At 57.6% G+C, this 9,769-nt stretch overlaps 1 protein-coding gene across 14 annotated transcripts; it reads left to right on the top strand.

The window, feature by feature from the left end:
- The first annotated feature begins 242 nt into the window (after positions 1 to 242).
- LOC105474099 (methyl-CpG binding domain protein 6) lies at positions 243 to 9,687 on the top strand. Of its 14 annotated transcripts, none has more exons than XR_011609102.1 (15): positions 2,156 to 2,516; positions 3,584 to 3,647; positions 3,839 to 3,975; positions 4,279 to 4,381; positions 4,512 to 4,674; positions 4,906 to 5,946; positions 6,124 to 6,785; positions 7,061 to 7,214; positions 7,403 to 7,572; positions 7,698 to 8,114; positions 8,220 to 8,272; positions 8,500 to 8,563; positions 8,714 to 8,879; positions 9,149 to 9,212; positions 9,473 to 9,687. XR_011609102.1 is itself a non-coding variant. In XM_071071557.1 (14 exons), the coding sequence occupies exons 4-14, from the start codon at positions 3,863 to 3,865 to the stop codon at positions 8,786 to 8,788; spliced, it is 3,015 nt and encodes a 1,004-aa protein (XP_070927658.1). In that variant the 5' UTR covers positions 415 to 767; positions 1,094 to 1,345; positions 3,584 to 3,647; positions 3,839 to 3,862; the 3' UTR covers positions 8,789 to 9,687. The 14 variants fall into 14 exon arrangements, 7 of the variants coding, with proteins under 7 accessions (XP_011726754.1, XP_070927658.1, XP_011726755.1 ...); XR_982672.3 differs by having other exon boundaries at positions 8,714 to 8,883; XM_071071557.1 differs by lacking the exon at positions 2,156 to 2,516 and adding exons at positions 415 to 767; positions 1,094 to 1,345 and having other exon boundaries at positions 8,714 to 9,687.
- The last annotated feature ends 82 nt before the right edge of the window (positions 9,688 to 9,769 follow it).

Genomic DNA, 9,769 nt, shown 5'->3' with positions numbered 1-9,769 from the left:
GATACACTCAGTGCCTTAGACTTAAGCCTCTGACCTCGGGAGCGCCTAGCTGTAATCTTTTACCATGGCCTTGCCCTCCTCTCAGGGGCGGGACCCCAAAACCTACCAATCAGAAAGTGGCACGCCGGCATTGGCCCCGCCTCGTCCCTCGTATCCGCCACTCAGGAGCTCCGCAGAACCGCCCCCGTCGCTCCCTCTCGCTAGGGGGTCGACGTAGTGTCGGACCCGGAAGTGGCTTTGGGTCACGAGGCTTCACGGAGGCGGTGGGTGAGTCATGCGCGCGCGCGGAGGGGAGTGTAGCGGGGGGAGGGGAGGAAAGGGGGGCGGGGATGATGCAATGTTTGGCAACCGGTGTCTGCACGCGCACGCGCAGGGGACTACGAGGGTGGTGGGAGGTGCAGAGGGTGGGGGAAAGGAGAGAGGGCGGGGCGCCAGCTCCCGGCGCCCAACGGCCCCAACGGCTATCAGCGTTGGCCGTCCGTAGTCGGTCGTGTGGAGCCTCTTTGCCGCTTGTCTCCCCCAGAAGCTGCTGTTCCGCCCACCGAGCTTTAGCCGGCGTTTTACCTCCACTATAAGGGACTCCCATTTTCCTTGGCCCCTCCCAGCTAATGGTCATATAGGCCTTTTGAACTTTTCCTTTGAAAGTTGGTATCCATCCACTGGGATTGTCGACATCTCGAGAGTCTTCTTAGAGAGGTCTCCGGGCTCGGTGACTCATGCCTATAATCCCAGCACTTTGGGAGGCTGAGGAGAGCGGATCACTTCAGGTCAGGAGTTCCAGATCAGCCTGACCAACATGGTGAAACCCCGTCTCTACTAAAAATACAAAAATTAGCCGGGTGTGGTGATGCGCGCCTGTAATCCCAGCTACTCTGGAGGCTGAGGCAGGAGAATCGCTTGAACCCTGGTGGCGTATGTTGCAGTGACCGAGATCGCGCCACTGCACTCCAGCCTGGGTGACAGAGCGAGACTACGTTTCACCGAAAACGAAAAACAAATAAAAAAACCGGGGTGGTCTAGCCCCGTAAATCTCCCAAAAGGGGCCGAGGTACTGGAATCCCTTGGTAGTCATTTTCCGCTTCTCTCACAACAGCGCCCTTGACTTTTACCTTGGAGTTGCCAAGCCCTCAGCCTGCCAGAAGTCATGTATTTTACCCAGTGGACCCAATTCTGTTTGGCCACCTATTTTCCCCCACTGTACTCTTACGGCTTTCTCCAATACCAAGACCCTCTCTTGCTGTACCAGACAGCAAGTCCTGTGACTCCCTGCTGTGAGGAGCGCGGCACAGGCCTGCCTCCTAGGTGTTCGCGTCGAGATTTACAGCGGAGTCTCATCCTGGGACGTGTAAGTGCACTTCAGCGCAGGACCGCCGTGGACTGGGGAGACCGGGGCCGCGATTTTAGCCTCAACTCCCCCTCACTTACCAAGGGATCTTACCGTCCTTGTTTGTAAATTAACGAGTTGTAAGGGTAAAATGAGAACCATGAACTTGGAGGCAACTTGAACAAAAGTAAAACGCACCACGCAGAATGCAAAGTATTTTTCTTGTGCCTTGAAAACAGAGGCCATGTGGTGTACTGTTACATATTCTGTCATACCCTCATGGGGGCAGCCAGAGTTTAAGTAGAAACTGTCACAAGGCCGGTTGTGACTGGAGTGGTGTGTCTGTGACAGGTCTGTGGTTAGGCTGCTCCGTTGCTCCACACCTCCATTTCCCCTCTGAAAATGGGGGTGGTGTGGGGGGTGGACCAGATGGTCTCTCCTGGCCTAAAGACAGACCAGGTTGTCAGTGACAGGCAGAGGTCATGTGACTTGACAGGCCGAGGTCGTGTTGTGACATGTTGACCTGGAGAGGCGGGTCAAGTCCCAGCACACTACCCGGGAAGCCTTTGGGGCGGGGCAGGGCAAGTCGCGACTTTCATCTTTCGGGCCTGGCCCCTCCCGGACCTGGCATTCCTGGCTCCCGCAACAGACTGTGGCTTTGGAAGGGGCCCCTCCCCGAGGAGGGCTGGGATTGGCCACCAGTGGCCTGGGAAGAGGCGCAGATCCTTCCGCGGAGGGAGGGGGGCCGCGTGGGGTGTTTGTTCTCTTGGGGATTAATGGGGGGTTGTGGGGGAGGGGTAGGCGCGCTCCCGCATGCGCACTGCGGCCCCTCCAGTTGGCTCGTCGCTGTCCGCTGGGCGGGGGCCCGGCCCCGCCCCTCTCCCGTCCGGGCAGCGGCGGAGGCGGCGGTGGCTGCGGCGGTGGCTGCGGCAGCGACGGCGGCGGCGGCGGCAGCGGCAGCAGCCTGCGCAGTGCCTTCTGGGAACGGAATCCCCAGGGCTGCCCCCTAGCCCCCATGGCGCATGCGCGGGAGGCTGCTCGGTGATCCGCGGCGGCGGCAGCGGCGCTTCCTGCTAGGACCGGCCGGGGCCGTACCGGAGGCTCGGGCTCCACCGACCCTCCTCCCACCCCCTCCCACTCACTCTCTGGGCCGCGACTGCGCAGGGCGGGGCCGGCCGAACCATGGGCCGCGGTGAGTGCGGGGCCCGGCCCCCCCACCCCGCCCCTCCCCCTCCCCTCCCCTCCTGTCCCTACCCTCTGCCCCCTCCGCGTCCTCTCGGCCCCTTTCCCCGGCCCCATCCTCACTCCCCCGCCCTCACCTGCCCCCGCCGCTTCTCCCTCTCACTGCCTGACTTCTGCCTTCTTCACCGCCCTCCCCTCAGTGCTTCGCCCACCCTCCGCCCGCCCTCTCCCCAAGTTCCTTCCTACTTCGTGCGCCTTCCCCTCCTCCTCAAGCTGAGGGAAGCAGTCTGGGTGACAGGGCGCCTTGTTATGAGAGGGAAAGTTTGGAAGCCGCCAGTGTGGGGTGGGAGCGATGGTGAGTCTGGGGAGGATACCTGCAGGTTGGAGGGGCTTCCCCTCCTATGGGAGGATAGGCTCTCTTGGAGATATCGGAGAACAGGCTCTTTTGGAGTCAGTGGGATAGGAGGTTCTGAATCTCTTTGCCTTAGGCTTGAGGGAAAATCAGGAGCTTCTCAGGATCCTGGGAAAAGACGGAGCTGTGATCCTCACCTTTTAAGACCCGAATGAACTAGATCAGCGATTGTCTGATGGAGCAGGCATGGGGGGAGTTCTGCTGGTACCACCCCAGCGGGCAGTTGGGCAATTGCCTGGTGACCTGTGGGGCAATCTGTACTTTTTATATCATCTTCCTGGGTAGGGAACGACAGGAGCCAGACACTCTGGGAAACTTCCTACTGGCCTAGCATTATGGGAATGTGCCCATACTCCTGGTTGAAGTCTTCAATTCCGAATGGACGGAGGCCTTGCCCTTCATATGCCTAAGAATTGTGCTAGACTTTCTTGGTCCCAGGGAGCTGAGGTTCTGACCCTCTGGTCCCTAGGGACTGGGCTTGGAAAGGATGGTTGTAGACTAAGCCAGCAGATCCCCGAGGTCTTTATAGGCGCTTGCCTCACATTGTTAAGGATTTTTCTCTTGAGAGGATGTAAGGATCTTTCTCTTGAGAGGGTGCTGGGCTGTGGTGCTCTTCAGAGTTGGGCAGACTCCTGATAGTCCCATCTCTCTACTTTGCGTTGCAGGTGTGGGCTAAGCTGGTGGCCCCGGCTTTAGACTGGACCCCACAATGTTTGCAGAGATGTTCAGGTAGCTGTGGTGATACGGCAGAGGACTCCTCATTCTCCCTCCCAGCTCTCTGAGGGGTTCCCCTTGCTCCTCTGGGGCTTTCCCTGAGTTTTCTTGGGTCTCCCCACAACCTTTGCCTTCCTGGAGTTCACCCTCAGGTACCTCGCCCAGTTTAATCCTCCTAGTGCCTACATGGATGTCTGTGTTATCAGGCACGCGGGAGCTGATTACACACAATGAATGGGGGCAATGAGAGCAGTGGAGCAGACAGAGCTGGGGGCCCTGTGGCCACATCTGTCCCCATCGGCTGGCAGCGCTGTGTGCGAGAGGGTGCTGTGCTCTACATCAGGTACGGATCTTCCCAGGTCCCCAAGCTCTGCCACTCCAGTTGCTCGGGTTTTCTTTCTTCTGCTTCTCCTCTCAGCTCAGCTCTCTGGTACCCGATTGCTCTCCTCTCTTCCCCTTCCTTCCTCAGCCTTTTTGCTTTCTGTAGCTCTTGGCCTTTGAATCCATTCTCCCTCTTTCTGTGTCTTCCCACATTCCTTACTCTCTGTTCTTCTAGGAGGATCTGTAACTTAAGCACTGTGCTTTAGGAGTATTGCCTGATTCACTGCCAGCTAACGCCATGTTCTCTGACCCTGTCCTCTTCCAGTCCAAGTGGCACAGAGCTGTCTTCCTTGGAGCAAACCCGGAGCTACCTCCTCAGCGATGGGACCTGCAAGTGCGGTCTGGAGTGTCCACTTAATGTCCCCAAGGTCAGAGTGGTGAGGGGTGCCTGAGAGTACAGAGATAAGCTAAAAGTCTTAATGCAAATCACTGACTGAGGTAGCCCTTTCCACAGATTCCAGCCCCTCAGGGTCCCTGTCCTTGCTTTCCACCTTACAGGTTTTCAACTTTGACCCTTTGGCCCCGGTGACCCTGGGTGGGGCTGGGGTGGGGCCAGCATCAGAGGAGGACATGACCAAGCTGTGCAACCACCGGCGGAAAGCTGTTGCTATGGCAACTCTGTACCGCAGCATGGAGACCACCTGCTCACACTCTTCTCCTGGTGAGTCTTCTGCCACTTTACAGAAGACGGAGGAAAACCTAAGGGCTTGGAAGGCTGGTGGTGGGAGTTCCATGAGAGAGAGCAAAGAGAAAGGGGAGTGGGTGGGGAGCTACGTGGTGAGAGGAGGGCACAGGGAGGTTGGGAACTTGTGGGAGATGGGACTAATGAAGACAAAAGAAAGTTTTTGGAAGGGGAGCCACAGGCTGACCCTTCATTTTTCATTTATTGCAGGAGAGGGAGCGAGCCCCCAAATGTTCCACACTGTGTCCCCAGGGCCCCCCTCTGCCCGCCCTCCCTGTCGAGTTCCTCCTACAACTCCACTTAATGGGGGTCCTGGCTCCCTTCCCCCAGAACCACCCCCAGCTTCCCAGGCTTTCCCCACTCTAGCAGGCCCTGGGGGGCTTTTCCCACCAAGGCTTCCTGACCCAGTCCCTTCTGGGGGCAGTAGCAGCCCCCGTTTCCTCCCAAGGGGCAATGCCCCCTCTCCAGCCCCACCTCCTCCACCTGCTATCAGCCTCAATGCTCCCTCATACAACTGGGGAGCTGCCCTCAGATCCAGCCTGGTACCCTCTGACCTGGGCTCTCCTCCGGCCCCTCATGCTTCCTCCTCACCACCTTCAGACCCTCCTCTCTTCCACTGTAGTGATGCCTTAACACCCCCTCCCCTGCCCCCGAGCAATAATCTTCCCGCCCACCCTGGTCCTGCCACTCAGCCACCAGTGTCTTCAGCCACTATGCACCTGCCCCTGGTCTTGGGGCCCCTGGGAGGGGCCCCCACGGTGGAGGGGCCTGGGGCACCCCCCTTCCTTGCTAGCAGCCTACTCTCTGCAGCGGCCAAGGCACAGCATCCCCCACTACCCCCTCCCAGCACTTTACAGGGCCGAAGGCCCCGTGCCCCGGTGCCCTCAGCTTCCCACTCCTCATCACTTCGTCCCTCTCAGCGTCGTCCCCGCAGACCCCCTACTGTATTTCGATTGCTAGAAGGGAGAGGCCCTCAAACCCCTAGACGGAGCCGTCCTCGGGCCCCTGCTCCTGTCCCCCAACCCTTTTCTCTCCCAGAGCCATCCCAACCAATTCTCCCTTCTGTGCTGTCCCTGCTGGGACTCCCCACCCCTGGCCCTTCCCACTCTGATGGAAGCTTTAACCTTTTGGGGTCAGATGCACACCTTCCTCCTCCCCCAACCCTCTCCTCAGGGAGCCCTCCCCAGCCCAGGCACCCTATCCAGTCCTCCCTGCCTGGGACCACCAGTGGCAGCCTCAGCAGTGTGCCAGGTATGTGAGTGTTGTGGAGCCCTTCCTCATCCTGGATGGAAAGAGGCAGCCAAGGCATTTAGGGGAATGTTCAGAGAGCTCTTTGAGGGTTTTCTGGGTTGGGGGCAGGGAGGTTGGCTTCTTTGGATGCTGGGAGAAAGGGCCTCCCTTGAGCTGAATTTCTCTCCTCTTTTACAGGTGCCCCTGCCCCACCAGCTGCCTCCAAAGCCCCGGTAGTCCCCAGCCCTGTGCTTCAAAGCCCATCCGAAGGGCTGGGGATGGGGGCGGGCCCGGCCTGCCCTCTGCCTCCCCTGGCTGGTGGAGAGGCTTTCCCTTTCCCCAGCCCAGAGCAGGGCCTGGCACTGAGTGGAGCTGGCTTCCCTGGGATGCTTGGGGCCTTGCCTCTCCCTCTGAGTCTGGGGCAGCCTCCACCTTCTCCATTGCTCAACCACAGTTTATTTGGTGTGCTGGCTGGGGGAGGAGGACAGCCTCCTCCTGAGCCCCTGCTACCCCCACCAGGAGGACCTGGTCCTCCCCTAGCCCCAGGAGAGCCTGAAGGGCCTTCGCTTTTGGTGGCTTCCTTGCTTCCTCCACCACCCTCAGACCTTCTTCCACCTCCTTCAGCACCTCCCAGCAACCTCCTTGCCTCTTTCCTGCCCCTGTTGGCTCTGGGCCCCACAGCTGGGGATGGGGAGGGATCTGCAGAGGGAGCCGGGGGTCCAAGTGGGGAGCCATTTTCAGGCTTGGGAGACCTGTCGCCCCTACTTTTCCCCCCACTTTCAGCCCCCCCTACCCTCATAGCTTTAAATTCTGCGCTGCTGGCTGCCAGCCTGGATCCCCCCTCGGGGACACCCCCCCAGGTGAGGATGGGGGTGAGTAGCTGGGACAGAACACAACGTAGAATGAGAGATGGGAGCTGGGAATCAAAAGCTTTCAGTTTCATTCCTGAGCTCTTCCTTGGGGCCTTTGGGGAGGCCTTAGTTCTTGGCTGGGGGTAGGATGACTACAAGAATTGGGTCTGTATTTAATAAGCATGGCTTATCTCACTTGAGGCTTCAGTCAGATAGTGGATGTGAAAGCACTATAAATCTGTTGAGTATTTTACACACGTGTTAGAATCATTCTTTTTTCTTAGCCCTGTGTCCTGAGTGCCCCCCAACCTGGACCACCTACCTCCAGTGTCACCACGGCAACTACTGACCCGGGAGCCTCCTCTCTGGGCAAGGCCCCCTCCAACTCAGGGAGACCCCCCCAACTCCTTAGCCCTCTGCTGGGTGCCAGCCTGCTGGGTGAGTCTGAGGGAGTGTGAATTCACACTCTTGGTGTGAAAAAGCAGCCGTAAAACTTGGGAGTAGTGGCTGAATAAATTGGGGAAGAAAGTCTTTGGCCACTGGATAAAGCCTAAAGAGAATAGTAGGGTGTGCTCAGCCTAATTGGTTTGCCTAGGGAGAGACCCCTGACTATAATTTCTCAACAGGTGACCTGTCTTCGCTGACCAGCAGCCCTGGAGCCCTCCCTGGCCTGTTGCAGCCTCCTGGCCCTCTTCTCTCTGGCCAGTTGGGGCTGCAGCTCCTCCCTGGGGGGGGAGCTCCTCCACCCCTCTCAGAGGCTTCTAGTCCCCTAGCCTGCCTGCTACAGAGTCTCCAGGTGAGGGTGTGGGCATGTGTTTGTCAGGGAGATAATTTTTTCTCAAACTGGAAATTTAGGGCTTTCTGAGTTATAGCAGAAGAGGGACTGTATTTGGGATTGACTGAGAACTTATTTTTTGCCAGCAGATCCCTCCAGAGCAGCCAGAAGCCCCCTGTCTACCCCCTGAGAGCCCCGCCTCAGCCCTCGAACCAGAGCCTGCCCGGCCTCCCCTCAGTGCCTTAGCCCCACCCCACGGTTCTCCCGACCCCCCAGTCCCTGAGCTGCTCACTGGGAGGGGGTCAGGGAAACGGGGCCGGAGGGGAGGAGGGGGACTTAGGGGCATTAATGGTGAGGCCAGGCCAGCCCGGGGCCGAAAGCCTGGCAGCCGGCGGGAGCCTGGCCGACTGGCCCTCAAATGGGGGACACGTGGTGGCTTCAATGGACAAATGGAAAGGTCCCCAAGAAGAACCCACCATTGGCAGCATAATGGGGAGCTGGCTGAAGGGGGTGCTGAGCCCAAGGATCCACCCCCTCCTGGGCCCCATTCTGAGGACCTTAAGGTGAGTGCAGAGTGCTGGCAGTCTGGGCTCAGGGGCTCTGAGGAAAGGCTGGGGCTGTGGTACCTTTTTCGAAATTTCCCACACACACAGTCCATCTTTTCTCAGGTGCCCCCGGGAGTAGTCAGAAAGTCTCGTCGTGGCCGTAGGAGAAAATACAAGTGAGTGATGGGCCTACTATAGTGCTGGCCTTTGCCTCCTTCTTTTTGGTTTGGACAGTTCTAATGTCCAAATAGTGGCTTGGTTTTCAAAAGGGCAGATACTTATTTGAATATGAGTAAGGATATTATGCCTTTACTATCCAAATGTAAAAAGTTTCCCACCCAAACTTCTGAAATTCACCTGGTGTTTGGGAGCTGTTGCTGATCATCTGTGCCCCTTATTGCAGCCCTACGCGGAACAGCAATAGTTCCCGCCAGGACATTACCTTGGAACCCAGCCCTACAGCCCGAGTAAGTGTGTGTTTGGGTGGGTGGGTATATGGGTAGGGTGTAAGCGATGAGGCAACAGGAGTAAAGGAGGGTTAGAGGGAGTGGGGAGAAAAGACGACTTCCTGATACCTAGCAATTGACCACTTCTTTCAACTTCTCCTCTGGTATTAGGCGGCTGTCCCTCTGCCTCCCCGGGCCCGCCCTGGCCGTCCTGCCAAAAACAAGAGGAGGAAACTGGCCCCATAGCAGCCATACCTGGAGCTGGATCTAACCCTGATTGCGGAGAGCTGAGTGCTGAGCCTTGGGAGCCCCTGCCAGCCACCTGCACCTGTGGACAGTGGGTGGGGGCACTACTCCCCACTCAGAGCACAAATGCAACTCCTTCCCTACAATCCCATCCTGAGCCATTGCAGGGGGCAGGGAAGTTCACCCCCTCCCCCCCAAGCCATGTCACTGAAAAGGCCTGGGGGGGGATGGTATGTGGCCCTTTCCCCACCAGGCGCTAAGGGGAACACCCCCTTCCCCAGGTCTTTTATTTGTTTAAGTTATTTTTGCACAAATGACTCTTTTATATTTAATTCGATTTCATTGCCTCCCTTCTTAAAGCCAACAGGCTCAGTTTACAAACCTGTGAGCTACTGTTGGCTGCTGCCCTCCTTCCCAGTGAAAGGTACAAAGCAATAAGCATCATGCATCCTCCCCTTACCCCTCCAACACCCCTCTGCCTCTGGCTCAGGTTGCTCAAAGCACAGATCCCCTCTTACCCCTGTCCCCAGGTTTGAAACACATAGCCTCATTTCAAGGTGTAGCCAGGTTCCCCCCACTTTCCTCTGGGATATAAAAAAGGGGGTAAGGGGGCAAAGAGAGCCCTCTGGGCCTCTCCTCCCATACACACTACACTGCCCCTTCTCCCCCCATCAAAACGCTCAGAGACGTTGTGATGATGCGACTGAGGATTATGCAACGTGGTCCAACCGGAGCGGCCAGCATGACCAGCTGTCCAGGGGCTGCCTCCTGCCTTTTCTTTTGTAAAGACAAGACCCTTGGGAGTTTTAATTCTGTTTTGTACTTGCCCTATGGGGCCTCCACTGCTTTTCTATGGGAGACACTCTTAATTTAACAGATGAGAATATTTTGAACCTCTGGCTCTGGCTCTGTACTCATTTTTTATTTAGTTCTTTGGTAAGAACAGGTTACAATTTAAATCCATCTGTTGTAGTATAGAGT

This window comes from Macaca nemestrina, chromosome 10 (genome assembly GCF_043159975.1).
Source record: "Macaca nemestrina isolate mMacNem1 chromosome 10, mMacNem.hap1, whole genome shotgun sequence".
In the NCBI taxonomy this organism is placed as follows: domain Eukaryota; kingdom Metazoa; phylum Chordata; class Mammalia; order Primates; family Cercopithecidae; genus Macaca; species Macaca nemestrina.
This window is presented reverse-complemented; position numbering and strand designations above follow the sequence as displayed.